Here is a 21,938-nt window from a genome sequence, read left to right on the forward strand (position 1 = left end):
AAAATACAGATTTAAATAGTATACACGTGAGGTAAATTGTAATAAGCAGAAAAAATAGTTAGGCCAGAGTATCCTGTATTCTGTGTTCACATTTTACATGTGTTTAAATCTGTAAGACAAATAATTTTCCTTAAATTCAATTATTTAGAGAGATTCTGTATGTGCCACTTGAATACTGCATATGTTCCTCATCAGATGCATAGGTAAGCCTACTGTGACATGCTTTTTATTTTTTTGCCATTTTCTCTGAAGGGAAATATCTGGGAACAAATTCTGCGAATACCCTTCCTACTGGAAATAATAAATGCTGTCCCTTTCATCATTACGGTAAACCTGTTTGAATTATACATATTACATTTTTATATTTGCACCAACACTCTTCATTGAAGTGAAAGTGAGTTCTGTGTGGATGAAAGAATTGTGCTCATGGGAACTGAAATTAGACCCCAAAAGGCAAAAGACTCCACCAAAACCAACCAACAGAACCCTAACTCGAATTACAACACAATCAATAAAATAAAACAGTCAGACATAAAAATCAAAGGATCTCTATTGTCTGCATTGAGAAACTGAATGTGTTTTATCATTTTGTCTTATATGCAGTTCATCAGAAAGGAAGCAAAAATACTATTTAAAGCTTTACATAGAAACACATTAAGATACACTTTTCCTGAGTACTTCATTGCTGCTATTTTCTTGAATAGAAAACTTTAAATAAATTTGTTTGTTTTTCCTTCAGATTTTCTGGCCAGTCCTAAGAAACCTGTTTATTCCTGTTTTTTTAAACTGTTGGCTTGCAAAGCATGCTTTGGAGAATATGATTGTAAGTAAGACTAAGAAAAGAACTCATTTGCATTTTCTATTTTTTTAATATATTAATTTAACTGGGATTTTGGCATTGCAGTGCTCTGTCCAGCTTTTCTAGCAAGCTAACCAGATCTGTAGTTATACTACACAAATGATCAAGCATTACTAAAGCTGCTTTCTCCATCAAAATTAGAAAAAATATATATATATATATAAAGTGAAATCTCAAATTAGTATAAATTGTTGCAGTGCCCATTAGGATGTTAGAATGGCTAGTTCTTTAGCTACTTATGCATTCACATATGAGTACAGGGAATTCAAGTGCTATGCCTTAATTAGTCTTTGAAGCCTGTAATTTGTACGCTAGATATGAACAGACAAACTTTAAGGCAGCTTGCAGTAGTATCAGAATTGTGCCAGAATGAATAAAGAACTAGTTAAACAATCACTGAATCACGGCTGTCTCCCTTCCACCCTTCCGCGTGATCAGCAAATTTTAAGTGGATTTGAATGAGTGAATTTTATTAGGATTCTGCATAACTCCTCTCTAGAATCAGCTCATGCTTCATTAATTCAAAGCCAAAAATAACAGCTATTTTCCATTAATGCAGAATGATCTTCACAGAGCCATCCAACGTACACAGTCTGCAATGTTTAATCAAGTCCTCATTTTAATATCCACCTTACTGTGTCTTATCTTCACTTGGTAAGTGACCAAAATCTTTCCATTTTTATTATATATACTGACTTTTCTCACTTTAGTACATGATGATAAAATAGACATTGAGAAAATCATGTGCTGAAATAAAAACAATAATATACTTGCAATGCAAATATCAATCAACACTGAGTACTACTGGAGCCCTGATACATTGGGTTTGGAAACAGAATGTGCACGCATGGGAGAGGGTCTCATTCTCACCCTAAGGAAGGAAACACATATGCAGAAACACAAGAGAAATGGAGAAAATTTACATAAATATTACAATTGAAGTCTCAGTGGAAAAGTCATTTGAATACGAAGAGTACCAATGAAGGTACCCAGACTAAGGCAATAATTCTCTCACAGGAGGTATAGACAGAAGAATGCAAAAAAAAAAAACAAAACCCTCAGCCTTATCACTCGGATTATCCAGTCCAGTGATAAGATATAAAGGGAGAAACTAGTAAGAATCTTACATAAAGAAAATAAATATTCTTAATCTAGATTACAGAAAGCATTGGATGGTAGCTTCAAACAACCAGAATGTGATACTACAAGTAACTTTTGTTGCAAGATCTCAAAAACTTTTAAGTTTATAGAGGTTCTGGAAGTACAGAAGATCCTAAAATGAAAGTGCTGCAGAATATTGGCAGCTAGGAAAATGTTCATAGGAAATACTACTTTCTTGTTACAGTTTTACATTATGCTTTTATACATCTACAGTTGAACAGAGCTGGAGACAAAAGCTACACTACTTGAGTCTTTGATATTACTAAGTACGGATGTACCTATGGTCACACACAAAGTGTGTTTGTTAGTAACAGTGTAAAATAACACTTTTTCAGTCCTGAAAAACAATTTTTCAGTCCTATAACCCTTATTGAAGAAGATGGGTTTGTTCTGGTCAGTGGTTAAATGAATGGCCCTTTGCCTTATGGCCACAAAATTCCATGACAAATACTGCCAGTTCTAGTAAGCTAGCAATAATAATGTTTCCTAAGAACTCACTGTATTTATCCCTGCTTAATAGGATATAGAGAATGCAGCTAAAATGGACATCATGCTCAGTACCAGGCATTTTGATAATTGACTAAGCACACCTGTGGTAATTATGTCTGGTCTCCACAGTCATAGATAACAGCTTATTACAGATTACTATACGGTGACCTAGTATTGACCCTGCTAGACTTCAAAATAAGCTAAATAGGATGAAAACACCCATTAATGCAATAACTAAGGAAATGAAATACTTTTGGAATTACCTAAAATATATGTTCAAGTATCTGCATCTTGCCTAACAACGGATGCTGTTTAGGTAGCTGTTATTGCTACTTATATGTACACAAATAATGGTAATTTATACTATTTTTATCCATCTATGTATGACCTTATATTACAGAGCGTATCTTACAAGTACATAAAAATTCTCTATAAACAGTCAAAATCAACTTAATGTCTCCTATTATGTTATACCTGTTCTGAATTTCAGACAGTATCTCACTTTACATCACTTTACAGGGCATGTGTTTTAGAGATTACATGAGTTTCTTCATGCTGAAAGAGGAACAATGCCTGTTTCTGGAATTTGACTACTTGAGAATAACTTTCCTCAAGCTGTTCTCTCATACTTTTTACAACAGCAAGTTGTAACTGAGTGACTGCATTCCTCCTCTAACACCCAGGACTAGAAACAGTCTAGTCTATACCACCTTAAATAAAAAGGGAAAAAAAAAAAAAAAAAACAATGAAAAAAAAAAAAAAAAAAAAGGCTTTGAGCAAGTAGCAGCCTGTCATGAACACATTTTGGTGACATTTAGAGATACTACCTTGGTTCATGAAATAGTAGAGCTACAGTAATGCAAAACTGTTAATGAAAGAATGGTTCAAGGCTCTATATGAATTAAACTGTAACACTGCATCCCAATGGTGCTGGCTGACAGACTTGATTTTACCATCTGCTTCAATAGGAACATTGGCTTCTCAGCACTACTGAAGTCTACGTAATTTTCTGTTCAAAACCATGCTTTTTTTAGCAGACACACAGGAAAAGGAGCACATAATTTTAAACAGGAATTACAACATTTTATAAGAAGTCCAAGAGGGACTCCCCTTTCTACTTAAATTGTTTTTACCTTGTTGGTTAGAATGATGCACTGAGGAAGTGTAGAAAAAGTGCTCTTTTACTGCTTCTAGAGAGGCTGAAAGCTTTAGTAATTCTTGGGATGATCTTTTCTATGAGAAATTTTAAAACAAATACTGAAACATAGGTAATATTCAGCAATCAGTACTTACAAAATATGTTCCTTAATTTTGTTTTTGAGTTTTGAGCGTGTTTTTAATGTATTAAAAAGGACTTTTTGTCTTTTGCTAGGTGCTTGAGATGGGAAAGGAGTTACTTTCTTTACTTTTTTTGTGTTACAACAGCACTTCATAATTCTACAAGAGTTACAAAAGCACTGGATGTCAACAAGCCAATTGGGGTTGATATGTTTTCACAGATAATTCTGGAAGCACAATTTAGCTGTAGAATGTATACTTTATAAACTCTCCTTTCTAAGAGCCTATGTGTTTACAGAATAAGGGGATATTTGTCAGAGGATACTTATGTCTCATTCTTGTATATATACTAGTTTGGTGAGCAGCAAGATTCCTCTGTGCCATGCATCAGAGTTGAAATAATGTTTTCATAAATGTGGAGGAAGCATTCAGTCCCCAGTGATTTAGAAATATCTCAGCACACTCAGAACCTGGGTGGGACCTCCTGACCTTTTATGCTTCACAATGGAGGGAGAGGATTAAATGTGTCCATTTACAGAATTTACAGAACAAAGAGTAGTCACATAAAATTTGTGATATATTCTTTTGTTTGTTTGTTTGTTTGTTTGTTTGATAATTGTTTATGGATCTGAGGGTAGAAATTATCTGCAGATCGGTTACTTCATAAGCATAACTCCACGTACCTGCAGCTTACAGGTTACTACATGGATTTTATTTCTGTTCTAGTTCCAAAGATAAGTTAGGCTATCAGAAATTTATTTCTTTAAATACCTCAGTGTTCTCCCACCCAATTATGTGTACACTGAAAGAAGTGTCCTCCTTTATGACGCTGTTCAGCAATTACTGTTGATAGAGTTTTAATGAAAGTGACAAAGATAGTCAAAGTATATATTTTGTCATTTAGCTAATGGATGTTTGCATTTGCTTGCCAAATGGAATACTAATTACTTCTGTAAAATCTACAGTAGGACAAGTAACAGTGAATGACTATTTCAGGCATCTATGACATGGTGAATCATCTTTTAAGATTTTGTGTTTTAAATGAATGCTAGTCATGTCTCACTAGAATGGAATGATTACCTTGTAAAAAAGTTGGCTACAAATGAGATTAAGAATGTAAGAAGCCTGCATGAAGTTTGCTCATGCCTTATTTGAAAGCTCACTGAGGAAAATCTCAACACTGCCTATCCTTCAGTGCCTTCAATATCAGAAAATTAGGAAGTTTTCACAAACTGACTTACATAATACCTGTATTATACCATTCTGTAGCCTCAGCACCAATTAAAAAATTGTCATCTGGAGGAAACAATAGAAATAATCTGCTTGTAGGAATGAAAAGAAACCAAGACAACAACCTAGTCCAAACAAGACAAACATCCAGTCTTGGAACACTGTGCTACAGAAGGGAAAAAAAAAGATAAAAGAAAAAAGAAAACAAATAATTTAATGTAATATTACTGAAATTAAGACATCTCAATTCAATGCTTCAGTTCCTTTTATTATCAATAAGAGAGACAGCCACCTCCGAATACAGTACAGATCTGAATTTAACTAAATCACTCTGCTTCTCTGTCCTTCTGTATTGATTATAGCAGGAGCCAACAATGGCACTCCTCCAAGAAGGATGCCTAACATTAAGTAGGTTGTACTCAGAGAGCATTAATGGATTACATAATGTAGAATAAGATACATTTATAATACCTACAATTCTCTTGATGCTGTTTGGTTTTGTTGTACAGCACACCCAGTGCTCAGATTCAATATGTTTATGATTTAGAGAGATGTTTTGTATTCAAAAATAGCACAAAATTAAACTAATTTTGTGATTTCGTTTTTTCAACTCCAGTGATTCCTGAATAATAAAGATTATTAATTGTCACGATCATAAAGACTGAACGGTGGTTGCAGTATTTAAGGTTCAGAGTATCCTAGAATATTAATTAGAAGTCCTGAGTAAATGTAAAGAATACAAAATAATTTACTCAACTACTACAAAACTTTTCATCAACTTCGGTAGGTGAGTACTTTATTTACAAGCATAATGTTAGTTATACTGCAAAGGAAGTTCCTGGAGAAATTCAGAGATGGCCCCAGTTTCTGGCATGAGAATAGTACTTAAAGTCTCACGGATTTCACTGTGGCTGTGTCACATTTCTATGTGTGTGTGGTGACCAAGGGTTTCCAAAATTATATCTAGATACCATTAAAGCTGTAACATTATCATACGTCATTCAAAAAACAGGAGAAAATAACATACCTGAACTGTAACTTTTCCTATCAGAAATAACCAACAGATAAGTATTTTGTGATTTAAACTAATAAAGCATTTTAAGTAGTATGTTTAAGTAATAAAACAAATTACTGATTGCACTGTCTCAAAACCAAGAAAATTTCTGCCTTGAATCTTGAATTGATGTCAGTAAGCATATGGCAGGGATATTTACTTATACTCCTGAACTGTTTCTTCATTATCTCTTATTAAGGAAGTCAGCCAAGATCGCTAACCAATAGATGCCTGTTGTTTCCAGCTACTTCAGATAGGATAGTCTCAGGCCAAGAACTAGCAGGGATAGCTTAGAAAAACTGAATGTGAACCAGAACAATTGTAGCTGCAGACTAACTGTTGAGCTCTCAGCAGAGCCTGTACTTGGCTTCCTTGTGACATAAATGAGAGGCAAAAGGGAAGAGATATAGCCAGAGATAGTATTTCAAGTCAAAAAGTTACTGCAAGGAATATTGTTTGCCATTTTTACATCCTAGAAAGAAAGCAAAAGTACAAAATATTCCACTGTCCAATAGTCCATATATTGGCAAGAGTTATTCTGTCAGGTTTGAATTTTTACTCAATTTGATTGACACTGATTTGTGATTCAGTGTAAATTCAAACTGTTGCAAAGAAAACATGTTATTTAAAGATAATATTTTTCTGTTAAAATTTTTCAGATCATTTGCTGAATTGCTATTTTTTTTTATTTTTTTTTTCCCTAATTGAAACTCTGCAGTTGCCTGAAATGCACACTGAGTAATGTTTGTTTTAAAATTACTGAGGTAGTTTTGGTGAAGTCTGCCACATAGGAAGAGTGTGAAAACATAATGTTGTCACAAATAGTTGGTCTAGATTATTTAAATGAAACTTCAATAGTTAACAATGGATAGGGTTTTCTTAGATGGGCCGTGTCTTTGTCACCTTTGCTGGCAATGTTTAGGTTCATGACTTCAGAATGATAAAAAAAGCATATGGGTGGTCAAACCTGTTAAAGAGGGCTGCTTAAAGAGTATTGGATGCAGACATGCTACCGAAATACTGGCGAGTTGTTTACAGAAGCAAGAAAAGAAATCATGTTTATTATAGACAGAGCAGAACTATAGAAGCCCAATCAGAAGTCTTTTTGGCTACCCATCAAACGTGGTTTCTATGGCAACTCACATAATTATACAGTGATTTTCATGCTATTTTAGTTACTAATTTGGTAGTGACATAATATTTCCTTTGCTAATCTTTTTAGATTTTTTCTACATAGTTATTTCTAAAATAATTAGGTCAGCATCTTTCCCAAACTACATGCAGGGAATTCTTTGTGCAACAGATGTAATGGAACATTTAAAAGTAGTTGCAGAAACCAGTGAAACTGAAAATAATTTGACTAGCCTATTCTGGGGCTTGTGGAACAAAGTCATAGAGAGTTCAATCTGCATTACCCTCTGAGTGTGAAAGATAGCACTTGTAGCAATCTATTCTGAAAATAAAAAATAATCAGAAAAACTAAATGGAAGCTCAGAATCGTGCCCTTGAAAATGAAGCGTCAAAAATAGATTATAAGTGATTTTACTGTAGAGAAATATTACATAAAGAAGTAAACAATAAAACTGAGGAATTGCTGTTGTTTTACTGTAGCCTGGATGATGAGTAGAAGCTTCAGGAGGTACCTGGGACCTTTTTAAATTACATTAAAGCTTTGCTAATTTGTAGCACAGGTTGCAGATATTTTTTTGGCCTGAAAATGGGGAGACACAACAGTAAATTAAAAAAAACAAGCATATGAAGCCATGAAAATTACAAGAATGTGGCTTCTCTGGTAAGCTTTCAGTTCATTTACAATTAACTACACATGCACACACACACCTGCTTCTGAGTCACAGACTTGTAAGTCGATACCTTGTGTGAAAACATAAATGTTACATATGTAAAATATGCATATTCTCTTCAGAATAGAGTTGTCAATAATAACTTTGGTAAAACCAAATGCCAGAATTAACATAGATCTGGAATACAACCAGAATTTGCATATTGTGAAATGCTTCAACGTCATACTAATTTAAAAATAAACAACAACAACAAAACAAACCTTATGTTTTCCTTTGGTTTGGGGAGGACTTCCAAAAGAAAAAAAAAAAGAGATAATGTTCCTCTTAAAAGATGAATTAAATATATATAACGAGTGTTAAAACTTGTCTTCCATCTTTTTCATTGCATGAAAGCATTATATACCACATCCTTCTTCTTATCTTTACAATAAAAATAAAGATCTGATATTCAGATGCTGTCTTTGACAGCTCTTCATCATTTTAGACATGAGCAAATAAAATGCCATGTGTAGCAGCAGATGACTAATTAGGTTGAGGATGTTACTTCAATATTAAAATTCAATGCTTGGCATCAGCCCGTCATCACTCACTATTCCTGGCTCAAAAACGAAGTTTTCATTAGCATGCAGAGTTAAATATATGTATGCTTATCTTTCAATGACTGATTCATTAGGCTGACAAACTATTTATTATATATTACTAAGATCTCATGTTTGTGTTGGTTTATGCTAACACATTTAACTGTATTATTAGATCTCATTAATCTAGTTACTAATTAACAGTAACAATATGTTGTGATTTGATCACTTTAGTTGTCTTTACATATTCCAAATGCATTTTGAGAGTGAGGAGATTAACATAATTAATATATCTCAAAGAGGAAAGTGAAGAGTTAAAAAAGATGCCACTGCAAATTTGGCCATGCCAACAATTGCTGGCACCAACCACCAGGAATTTCTCAATCACATATAAGTTAAGTTTACTGAATACTGAAAGGATGTATTGGAGACTTTGGCAGAGCAGAACAGCAGTGTGAGATGATCTAAAAAGGTGAAATTTCATGCATTTAGAGCAGCGATTTCTAAAAGGAAGAATTCTCTTTGTGCTCCTGTGGATTTGGTAATTAGAAATTACTATGACGCTTAGCCAGACATTTTTCAAACAGGTGAAGACTAGAGGAGTAAGCAGTCATCCAAACATACTATAACATTTGGGTAATAAACTTAAATTAAGCATACATGGATTCCTCTAAACCACCTATGTATGATATTCCTTCCTTTAGCAATACAGCTCCCATTCCCCATGCCAAAACTGTCACAGGACAGAAAAGTCATTTACTGACCTCAAATAGAGCAAGTAACTAATGAAAACTATGATTCATTATGAAAACATTATATTTGAACAATCTCTAATAATTGCTTGAAGAAATCAAGAGAAGATTTCAATATAATGTAAAGATCTGCCAAAAAGATAAAAATATTAAATTATAGCTAGTTCTCAATAAAACACTTATATTGGAAAAGACCCTAAAGTCTAACGTAACCCTATACTTCTAAAATAACTCAAATGCAAGTGTAAAGTTGGATTCATGCACTCTTTCTTTGCAAAGATAAACCTATATGATTTATGTTTCTGTAAATCTTGCATTTCTGCAAAATATGCAAAATATTTTATATATATAAATATACTGTAAGTTATAGTAGAAATGCATGAGTCACAGCAATAAGGAGGAAACAAGAATTGGTATTCATTTAGTAAACATGCAAGTACAAACTGTGGGTTGAATTTGCAGACTGGATAGTTAACAACGGGCATGAAATCAAATTGTCAGTTCCTTTGGGCACAGTGTACCATGCCTAATTATGTTCCACAGCAAAACAATATGTTTGCTAATATATTACAAAAAGGAACAGTTCGCGTAAGGGCAAGGCAGATTAAATGCATCCAATGCATTACGGTCTCCTATAATTGCCTGTGTTCTACTGCTTTGCTTAACTCTACAGCGCAAGAATAAAATTCTTCAAAAAAGGCCAATAAATTCTTGAGTTAGCTTTTCATACTGTCAGAATATTTATCATTATCAGTTTGTGTCAATATAAACAAATTATATTTTTCAATTTTGTTATCATCAGTGAGGAGCAATGAAAACGAATTAAATGCAACAATTTTATGCTAGGAAGTGGACATAGTTATACACAGCATAAATGTACATTTACTAGATTTGGAGAAATATGGCAAAAAGAGTGATACTGAATCATGCTTTGACTCTTTCACCTAATCTTCTTTTGTTCACCTAGCTAATAACATGAAACTAGAAAAGAAAAAATATGAAAAATAAGAATAAAAGAAATCAGCCAACTTGCAGCCTAATGTAAGCCCTTTACACTGAACATTCAGATTAGAAGTCTGTTTCTAAGGGCTGCAGTGAGTATACTGTAAGAATATTCTAGATGGACTAAGCAGTCAAGAAAAAAATGGCCATTCTAACATAGAAAAGATTAACTACACCATGTGCTGTCACTCCTGCTAATCACTACAATCTTCTTTCTTCTTCCTCATCTTTCAAGTATTGTGATTATTCATCTTGTATTATTTTTCTGACTACTATAATCAGCTCCCCATCTCACTTGTGAGGTCAGCCTGACACAACTTATGTTCTTTCTTTCAATGGTGAGTACAATCAAATACTGTATTTTGAGACGGTAGCTTGTTTGGAATTAATAACAACCCATACTAAATATACCTGTGATAAGTAAATAGTAGCACCTCATGCTTCAGAGTAGCCCTATGAGATCTCAGATTTCATTGATTTGTTCTGCAATTATCCATCTGCATAATGAACTCATTGTAAGCACAAACACTGTGCAATAGAAGAAGCATAATAGATCTCTAAATAATTATATCTCTATATTCCTAAGTAATTTTAGCATTTCATGGTGATTCTCACTTGGGCTTTACAAAACTCTCAAGTTGTTCTCCATCATCCTCCATCTGTCTCTTCTTCAAATCTGCAAACCTCTCTTTTGTTCTCAGATTACATAAAGTACAGCAAGCACTTGTCATGAGAAGCAGATATTTCCCATCAGTTTCCTTCCTAGCCTTCATGTCTGGGCCTTCTATTTATTCCACTATTTTTCTTTAGATTTTTCTTTTCCTTTGTTTTATTGGATGCCCAATAAAATAATCCATAATACCAGGAAACAAGAAAAAAAAGTAAATTATGCTCCATTACTGTTTTTTCTTGCTTAAGTTATGTAGCCCATATAAGAAAGGAAACCAAGAATCATACATAGATACCAATTCTCCACCAATGCAAGTAGAGCCAGAAATATGGGCATGTGATCTACAAGCTAGATATGCAGGACCGAAAAAGAGAAGGTGGAGTTTATGAGGTAGGCTATGGTTTAAGAAGCCTATTTACTGGCTCAGGGGAAGTCATCTTCCTAGTATCTGTCTTTGCTCTCCTTGTGTAGCACCATGGAAAGATTATCACTGTTATTATCATTATACTGTGTGGTCCTTTCAGATAATTAGTGATGAAAGCAAATGTCAGTGAAAATTTCTGGGGAAAAAATGAACTTCATGCAGACAGTGAGGATTTGCTGTAATAGCATATTAAGAATCTATGAACAAAATATTAATAAGGTAAGCAAAACTCAGTTTACTCCATGTCTGGAGATAACTGACTTCTGAAGTAGATTAGATAGAACTGTTCAACAGAATGTAGATTTTATAGACATTTAAGCTGGAAAGAAAAATTTCACCCATGAGCTTTATGATGGACTGCAATCTGCTTGACTGGGGTTAAGGTGGATAAAAAAAAATTGTGATTGAATGTGAATCACTTGCACATTTTAGGCCACTCCTGCTTGTATTTACCAATGGTCTGGGTTGCACAGCAGGATAACCACTGCAAGGAATACTGATCTTTCTAAGTATTGCTTGTTTCCACATTTCCAGCAGAGTAATTTTGGCTTAAGATGTTACTAATAGGGAAATTTTGCAACTGGAGGAAAGGGATTTGGCTTATTCTGCAACAGTTGTTTCAATAGCAGGATTGTGAAAATTATAAAAGGAGGAAGAAAAATACATGTTGCACTCATAATGCAGTGAGAGCCTACCAAGAGCATGTAAAAATGAGTGGAAGTGTAGAATCCTTGGTGAATATCCTTGAGAATTAAGTGAAAACACAGTGTGATAAGGGGACCACAGTACAGAAGGCTAGTACAGAATACATAGAAACATTAGAATGGATACTTGAAGGTCAAGAGCTACAGGCTTTTTGCAAAAAAATCAGCATCTATAACAAGAACAAAATGTACCAGCACTAAAGCAGACACAGACCTGATTTTCCATCCATCAGAGAAAGTCTGTTCTTGGAGCACAACTAAGCTGTAACTAAGGTACACATACTGAATTATTATTAAGGAGCCTTCGCCTAACCTAATATGGACATCGACATTTCTTTCTGACCACCCTTGAGAAACATTCTATTTGTCTAAGTTGATAAACATTTTGTCTGTTCTTACAAGTTTTCTCCCTCACTATCATAAAGAGATGATAAACAGGAGAAGATCCTAGGGTTTAGATGATTTCAATGCTTTATGAAGAGGTTTTTGGAGCATAAACAACTCTGCAGGTATTCAAAGCAGCGTCTAAACCTGTGTGATGTTATTTTCAGCAAAGTAACTACAACTGTCAGCTGTAAGACAGTAACACACAGTGCGTGGAAGTTTGAAGAGGTTTTTACTGTTTTGAGAGATCACAAAACAGTATGAGGCTTCAGCAAGCCAAGGCCTTGCCAGCTGTGCAAGAGAATTGCCTACAACTCTGGTTTAATCGGAATGCATCAATAAAGCAGTGTTTGATTTTTGACATGAGTGAAAAACAGTTTGATGCAGTTTATTCAGAAGATGTTTCTCAATTGTGCAATAAACATAACTATAGAACTGTTTGGGATGCAGACATTCACAAGGCCAAAACAAAATAAGAACTAAGAATCCCTGTGCTCTTTTCTGAAGCTGACTGAGCACATCGCAGAGTAGGAACAGCTCCTTCTCCAAGGCTGAGACAGAATTTTATCAGTTTCTAGAGTTCACAGACTGTATCGTTTCACTTGGACTATTTGACTTGGATCCAATAGTGTTCAAAAATCAACAAAAACATAGAAAAGTATCGAGAAGTGGTCATCACTGTGAATTTCAGATGCAGTAGACTTCTTCTACCTGGGAATGTCTGGAAAGCAGTAGATGTCCCACAAAATCTTGTTTCTCTGAAACTACGCTTAGTAACACTGCTTCAAGTAATGCTGGATGTATATTCCAAAAGGGAAGAAGTATATTTGGTGGCCTGCTTTACCTCTATGGCTGCTGACTTCTTTTATATGTATTTATACCAGTCCCTCAAACTTCATGATATGTGAGCCCACTATACCTTCTCCTGGGAAAATAAATGCCTTTGGATTTAATGTACCCATACAATGTAGGCAGACTTTTCATAAATATAATCCTGGCTGTTGTGCAAAAACTGGAAAGCAAGATTTAAAGCACTATACTGTAATTGACTTATATAACAACAACAACATAAAAATCACTTACTGGAAAAGGACAAAGAGTATACCCAGGTCATAGACTTCCTGCTAGGCTGGGCAGTTTTCCTGTCATTTTTATTAACCCCCTACTGCTCTGAAATAATGTATTTTTAATGATTCTATGACAAGAGAAATAGCTTCAGTAGAAAAGTGAGTCACTCTAGTTTACTTCATGACCTATTTATTATTTCCTTAGAAATAATAAATGTGAATTTGAATTCACAGTCATAGATGTCATCTATCTGGACTTCAGTAAGGCATTTGACATGGTCCCCAACAGTATCTTTCTCTCCAGATTTTACATATATGCATTTGATGAGTGGACCATTCTATGGAAGAGGAACTAGTTGCAAGATTGTACTCAGAAGGTGCTGGTCAATGGCTCAATGTGTGGATGGAGATCAATAACAAGTGGCATCCCTCAGGGGTCAGCAGTGGTACCAGAGCTCCTTAATATCTTTACCAATAACACTGACTGTGGGATTGAGTGCACCCTCAGCAAGTGTGCTGATGACATTAAACCGTGTGGTGCAGTTGACACACCAGAGGGATGGGATGCCATCCAAAAGACCTAGAGAGGCACAACAGTCGGTCCAGGTGAACCTCATGAGGTCAATAAATCCAACTGCAATGCTGTGGCAGCCCTGCTGTCAATACAAGCTGAGCAATATAAGGACGGAGCACAGCCCTGCCTAAAAGGACTTATGGTAATGTAACTCCCTCCAGGTGAAGGGTATTTGGTGGTTCCAGTACTGCTTGCATGTTTCTGTTTCTGATATAAGAGGCTGACTTGTGTTGGCAGCACAAAACCTCATGCACCAGGGGGCTCTTAGCTACAACAGTATTGACACACTGAGGTCAGAATGCCAAAGTTTCCTTTGTTGGCACAGACTGAAAGCATACAAAAATGCAAATAGTTCTTGGGATTTACAGACTGAAGAGCGCACAAAGCTTTTTATGGAAATGCAATGAGTTCAATGCTGCACACAGTGGGACTCATACATGTGGAGTCCAAATGATCAGAGCTGTCAGACTGCAGCTTCACAAACTGCATCAGGAGTAGAAAGGTTTTCACTCAGATTCAGAAAATATTAATATGAACTTCATTTCATAATATCCTATTCTGCAGTTTCTGGAAGTCATGTGGCTTATTAGTAGAAGTTTAGTTTAATAAGTTCACTTCTGTACCACTTGTTGCATGAAATGTACAGATCACTGGGGAAGGGAAAATACTTATAATTGGATATTATAGATATGCAAAAATGGTATAATCAAACAGCATTTTGGCTACAGATAGAACTGAAATACAAAATGAGTACCTTTTCATCTGAAGAGAAGTTCAGAATTAATTTCTAACATGACAGGATTGTAGCATAGAGAAAGGAAGAGTTCTCTAACCCTACCTAAACAACTGTTCATAAAGTCTGAAAGAACCTGAAAACTTAATTCAAAGTCTGTTGAAGTTATCAGAATCTTTTACTTCAGTGACTCTTTGAAAAAGGGAGAGTCTTGTAAGAAAACTGCCTACAAGAAGAAAATATTTAGGAAAACTATAAGAGTTTTATAGCCATATAAGACTCGGACTATCCGATGAAATGAAAGTAGAGTTGCAAAAAGAGATAATTTTCAAGAACAAAATCAGCAGTGTAAGAAGAGGTCACACTGTCTGGCAATATCCTTTTTTTTTTTGTCCAGTCATTCTTTAATTATGTTTATTTCAGAATTCCCTACCACACTCAAGATTACTTGTTACCAACTAGGAATAGCTAATCTATTTCTCTACTCACTCGCTCTAAAGACAGCGAGCGTAACAACCTTTGCTTTCTTTCCAATCAGCATTTCTCACTGTCTTGTATGTTATCAGTCATTTCTATGCCTTTGGAGTCAGTTATGCCTACAGTTTTACAGCCTACTATACATAACAAAGGGAGCAAGTCCGAACTTCTCATTGTTTCTTAAGTTTGATATATATTTGATATATGATACATTATACTAGGTTGTCATTTTAACATACTGGAAATTGCAAATGTCCATAAACTAGTCAATTTTGCTTTTCTATTTTAATGCTGTTTATGGAAAACTGCTTTTCAGAAAGAAAATGTTCAGACAGAACAGATTTTATAAAAAATCTGAGAAAAATCATATATCTTGTCTAAAGTGAAGCATTTTGTTTTCAGCAACTTAAAACCTCAGCTTCAAGAGGTTTGAATAGGATAGACATTTTGTTATTGGACAGAGTAAATTCTGACTCTCTCCATTCATTTATATGCTGTAGATTTTGATCACACTCCTTGCTCTTTTCTTTGCCTCTCCATTATTTACACAAGAATCAGAAAGCATTAGGGTATTGGGCTGTTCGTGAGAAAAATAGTAGGCAACATCTTCACATTTTCAGACTGTAGGACTAGACTGCAAAGCTGCTTTCTCTTAGGAAAAAGATACCCAACATTCAGAGGACACGTGTTATTATTTGGAAATGAACATGAAGTATATCATTAAGTACCTGATACAATGAATAATGGAGTCACTTTAATGCCACTGCAGTTACATCAGCACTGAACTTGCATAGTTTTGTGAAGTATAAACTGAGCCTTTTATGATTCTCTATGATAATTTTACTAGCACTGAAAATTGTGTATCCAATGATGTCTAATGTAAAAATGTAGGAAAATAGATGACAAAACTGTATCTGGCTCTATATCAGCTCCCTAGAGGGCACAGAATGCCCACAGGGACAACTCCCTGTATGAAAGGCTATTTCACTCAGTATAAAGCAGAGTATTCAGATACAACATTAGTCTTAATGTCACTTTCATTGCAAGGACTTCAGTCTAGCACCAGCTTAATATTAGCATATTTGGCAACAGTAAATACCTTTTGCCAATTTCAGACAAAAACTCAGTGTGTTTATCAGAGTTCTGACATTTTGTATGCTTTCTAGAATGAGTCTGAAGCGTGAACATTTTATTTTGATTGAGCAAGTTTCTTTCAAAATCCTTGGTGAACTCTTTCAAATCTTCACTGATGTAACTGGACAGTTACAGCCACCACAATAGGAATGTGTGTTTTAAGTACCTGCTGGGTATTTTCTAGGAAGTTAACATGCTCATCTTTTTCACTGTTATGCTCTTTAAATTTTGCAGATAAACATTTGCTGTAGTTGATGGTCTGTCAACAAAGGGGTCACTCCAGTATTTTCAATACAGGAAAAAAAAATTGCATCAGTGGTATCAGAAGAATTTAAAGTAGTGCAAATATCAATTGGCAACACAGCATGATCAAATAATTGTGATTTAACTTGGAATTTGCTCTGTCCCCATTCCATGTTCATATCTGTGGAAACTACTAACTTAAATGGGAACACTTATTTAATATGGGCAGCGGAATTACTGTATTTCTTCTGCAGTAACTACATACTGAGTCTGTGCAACAGGAGATCACTGAACATGATAAAATTCATCCCCATTGATTTCAACATACTTGTTAGCTGTTCCTTATAGCTAACTAATTGAAACACTAAGAAGTTTCTAGGCAAGTTAAAGAACTATGCAAATAGAAGAAAAACCAATGCTGTTGATTGCTACCTAATCATGAAGACACCTAAGCATCTCTCACTTCTGGCTTCAGACTGTGACACATTATTTGAGACCTCAGGAAGTTGTATGCCTAAATATTAATCTGCTACAAATACAAAAATAACAAAGTCAAAATTAGACCTATTTGGCACCACTGACAAAAGAAAACACAAACTAATATAAAATAGTTTATAAGTGATTATAAATAAGGATGATTGATGTACAATACTTGCAAATAGATATCCAAATTCTTCTTGTACCCATTTCTATGACATGCTATCATAGCATGATAAAACCATTATTAATGCATGGTTTTATTTTACTCTACAATATTTATTTCTGACAACAGGGTGCTTAGAAAGAAATAAAATGAAAATACCTGAACACAATTTTTCATTATTTCTCTGAATTCTAAACTGTCCAGGTGACTGACTTAATAGTACTGCAGGAATATTCTAATTGTATAAAATTGTTGGGCAATAGTTGCTGTTTATCTCCCCTGCCCTCCCCAGCCCCCCCCAAAACAAAACAAAACACAACAAAAAAAACCCCAAGTTATAAAATAATTATAAAAATGCAGCAGATAATAATCCAAGTACTGTGAAATTCCACTATGTAAAAACTGCATATGTAAAGCTCCAGGCTCCACAAACATTTATCTAGTTCCCTGGCTTTGACTAATGTCATAGTGCCTTCTGAATTCATGCTGTGGAGTGAAGTGTCCTCCCTTATGTGTGCAGATTTTCCCTTCCAGGTTAGTTCATTTCAAACTTGATTACATAGGTAAACATGAGGGTAAGCAGTGTGAAGCATTAAGGCCCTCTGGTGAAAGGGAGAAAATCAAACAGAAGGAAGTGGGCATAGTTAGCTTTATATTTAACTGTATTCATCCTGTCTGATCTATTTAAACATGTGGGGTTCCTTACAGAAGGCCTGTCTTTCTAGCAGGAAATAGAAATTTGCACAGATATGTCAGGTCAGTACATTAGAATCTTGATCTTAACTGTTTCTTACTTTTTAAAGACAGTTAAATATTCAGTTAAAGGATAGGGGAAAAAGCAGTAAAATTCTGTTAATAAACATGTCGTCAATCCTTCTATATATTAACTTCTTTTGGTGTCTTAGAAGGTAATTCACTTGATTTTTAGAGGCAGCTCCTGTACTGCATGCAGAAAAAGATCATGTACAAACTGCAGTTAGTTTTGGCATAGAAAATACTTGAGCAAGCAAAGATTCCCGGAATTAGAAAAAAAAATTCCAGTAAAACAAAGATTGAACTCTCAAAAGTTCAGGTGCTACCTAACTAAACATGACTAATCATCACAGATTACATATTTACATGCTTAAAATCACACTTGTTTTTTTCATGAGTTTGTTGTACATTTGCTGACACTGCTTTTGCTTTAGGTTTATGGTGTCTGTATGTATATATATATATTTAATGTAAATATCCTCTCCATTAAGCCAGTGTTGTTGTGACTTATTGCTGTCTTAAATCCACAATGAAAAGACAACTTGTCAGAATTACAGAAACCTAAAATTGGTATAGAAGGAGGTGAATTGGCCTTGTATTTTAATTAGGTATTTTCTGTGTATTTATTATTATAGCAGCTTATTTTCTCCACAAATACAAGATGGTATTGCTGCTTTTGCTAAATGCTGCTTTCCTGATTGAAATAGTTATGTTTGTTCAAGGAAAACTGAGCAGATTGTTCCTTCATGGTATGAAAGAGAAGGAGGAAGTAAACAAGAAGGAGACAGAAACGCCACCATAAAATACCAAAATAGAAAAAAGATGAAGTCTGAGGTCACTGTGTTGGGAAATAGGAGAAAGCAGAACAAGAACACGTGCTGACTCTTGGTACATGTAGTATTGATGCATCTTTTAAAAATAATGCTTAGCATTTAACAGTTTAAAAGAAATACAAAAAGATGTGGTTACTATTATTTATATAAATAATTAGGCTGCAATAAAAGACACCTGTAAGCTTTGGGGAATGGAATAATTAATTCATGTGGCTTACTGGAGAACCAGTAAATTTCCACAGCACTCTGTGCAGCACAATCAGGTAGGAACATGCTATAGAAACAGACTAATGTTGCTTCGGATGTACTGAAGTGATTAATGTGTAATGTCTACAGTTTATACATTGCTAGTAATACAGATTATACTGCACTGATTATACAAGTACTGAAATTAAGACTTGGTAAAGGTTATTTGCTTTCAGGGTTAGGGATTCAGGTGCAAGCTGATAGAACTACAGATGAGGTGCATGTAATTCCAAACAAATAAATCAACTTATCATGAAGTTCTAAGAATAAATGAATTTTTGCTTCAGAGAAGAATAAAGAGTTCCCTTGTCCTGTTGACTTTAATACTGGTAACTGAATTTGAGATGCTCTGGCTTCACACCCACTGAGTTCAACAAAAGACAGTTTGGATCCATAACATTCTGAATCAGACACAAAATGATTTTGATGGCTTTAAAGAATATAAATAAATAGGAATGTATGGGAGTACAGCTCAGAAAATAAAACTGGGCTCATTCAATTCAATGAACATTTTGTTATTCATTTAGAAAAGGCTGGAACGGTTCATGGTATATTCAGAATGTATCTTCAGTTAAGCTAACGTATGGTTAGGTGGGTTGTAAAGAGAGCATATGAAGAATAATATTAATAAAATATCTCCATCAAGCTGGGACTTTTCCTACAAGTAAGTTAGTAAAGATTTTACTCAAGTAAGGTTCATGAAAAGAATAAAAATAGGAGAAACAATACTGATTCCTTGAATATGTTAAAAAAAAAGAAACCTAAACAAACTCACAAAGCCCTGGGATAACAGAACCTTAACCCATTCTCTCAGATACGGAAATTAGAACTGATCCTTCTGCTTATGCAAACACTGAGCTATTTCACAGACACCAACATCAGAAAAAAATACATTCTATGAATGATAGGATTATGATTCAATACCGGCTTATTTGCAGATAATAAACTCACTTAGCATGTCATGGCCATAGCCCTGTCTCTGTGTACCTGCTGCTTTCCTGGCTGTTGTGCCTGTTAATTCCTGAAGTCAAGTTTACATTTTAGAGATGTACTCACAAGCAAAGCAAAGAAAACATGCCAGGGAGGTTAGGATTAATGATATAAAAAAGATTAAAAATCCTTCACAGCTCTGTTAGTATGATCACGTGTAACTTACGTTAATAACTACACTAAAATAGCTTATTCTTTCATATTTTGATTTGTCCACAGTTTATCATTTCAAATTAACACTGGAATAGGAGATAGCTGAAAAACTTCCATGCCCAAGACCAAAATAAAGTGTTCTTTGTTAGCATATTTCCAGAAAGTTCCTCCGTTAACAGGGACAAAAATCTTTTTTCAAGGAGAAAAGGGAAAGAGATAACTGTGAACATAGGAAAATGATGGAAAACCTAGATTACTACTCCAATGAAAAACGTGGAACAACTTGGAAAGGAACATAAACTCATCAGTTCTGACTGGAGGATGAAACTTATGCAAACAGAAAAAAAACCATGCACCCTTTTTAGAACATTTTAAGAAGTGTGAAAACTACACATGCTAGAACTGTGAAAAGGAAACTGGCAATTTGATCCATATGTTCTGGAAATGCCACTGCCCACTACTGAATTATTTTTGGAGAATAGAATAGAGAACAGAAGAACAACTGAAAAGCTGTTACAAACACAGGGTCTCCCTGGTGATGCAAAATTTTTACCATGGCAGATATTAATGAGTGACTCTTACCATCTGGATAGGATACATGGAGAAATTGTCTTAGATACATTCTAGAATAATTACCAAGGAATATGGTATGATTTATCAATTAGATCTCTAATTGTCTGAGGATAAATAATTCAGCTAGCTCCAAGGGGAAAGAAAACAACACTATTCAGACTGGTTCACACATCAATTTTCTTCATATGGGTGAATGTAGTTTAAAAGATGGATTGGATTTGGTCTAAACGATTCTACTGTTCTACTTAAAGATCAGACTTTAAGCTCTTTATCATGGTAGATTTTTCCAAAGTGAAATGTTTTTAAAGCATGAAACATAAGAAAACAGCAACAAGACCTTTGTATAGAGTATGCCACTGCTTCTCACAACCAAAACAGCACTAATTTACCCAAATCACCTTGATTACAAGAGAAATAAATATCAAGCAGCACATACCACTATCCTTTTTCCCAGAAACCTGTAACTGGGAGGAACTAACAATCTGTTCAGTTGGAGAAACAACCAAATCTTAAATGTCTGTGCTATATGTCTAGCTAACAGAAACTTCATACCAGTTGGTACCTTCTACCTGAAACCTGTCACTGGGCACTTATTCCTCTGATGGTTAGATAGCCTTCAGTTCTCCCAGCTGGTTTATTCTGGACAGTTAGTAACCATTGGTACTAATGCTATTTCATGAACTAGTGTTCATGCTAATAGCTCTTGCCATCCAATCTATATAGACCAATATAGAGAGCAACAGATACAAAGAAAATATTACATACAATTTCTTCACCATAACAGTAGAGTCTCCATGAAAAGTTAAGATACATTAAAGAAAGAAATCTGAATGGTGGCAACTATATACCATCTGTCTTGTCCTGGTTTAGAAAGGAACTGCATCAGTCCGTGATGTTCTTTATAGCACTTCTCCCTCGCCACCAAGAAAAATCTAGTAGCAAAGTTCTCAATACCACATTGAAATGTTGAAAAGAAATGAGATTATTAGACATGACATAAAAACTATATTAATAAGACTTCCAGTTTGATAATCATTTTTCCTCTCTTTGAAAGAAATGTCTTTTCTAAGTAATGTGTCCATTCTAAAAATAGTAATTCTTTGCATATATAATGTAATCATCAAACTTGAAC

The 21,938-nt window shown here is 34.7% G+C and overlaps 1 protein-coding gene across 4 annotated transcripts in view; it reads left to right on the plus strand.

Moving 5' to 3' along the window:
- The window catches only part of KCNT2 (potassium sodium-activated channel subfamily T member 2), a 107,262-nt gene that overhangs the window by 34,429 nt on the left and 50,895 nt on the right, over positions 1 to 21,938 (plus strand). For all 4 annotated transcript variants that reach the window (XM_015869524.2, XM_015869522.2, XM_032446354.1 and 1 more), the window contains exons 7-9: positions 253 to 327; positions 740 to 823; positions 1,419 to 1,513. In XM_015869524.2, the coding sequence (XP_015725010.1) occupies positions 253 to 327; positions 740 to 823; positions 1,419 to 1,513 (254 nt within the window). The remainder of the gene's footprint in view (positions 1 to 252; positions 328 to 739; positions 824 to 1,418; positions 1,514 to 21,938) is intronic.

This window comes from Coturnix japonica, chromosome 8 (assembly GCF_001577835.2).
Source record: "Coturnix japonica isolate 7356 chromosome 8, Coturnix japonica 2.1, whole genome shotgun sequence".
NCBI lineage: Eukaryota > Metazoa > Chordata > Aves > Galliformes > Phasianidae > Coturnix > Coturnix japonica.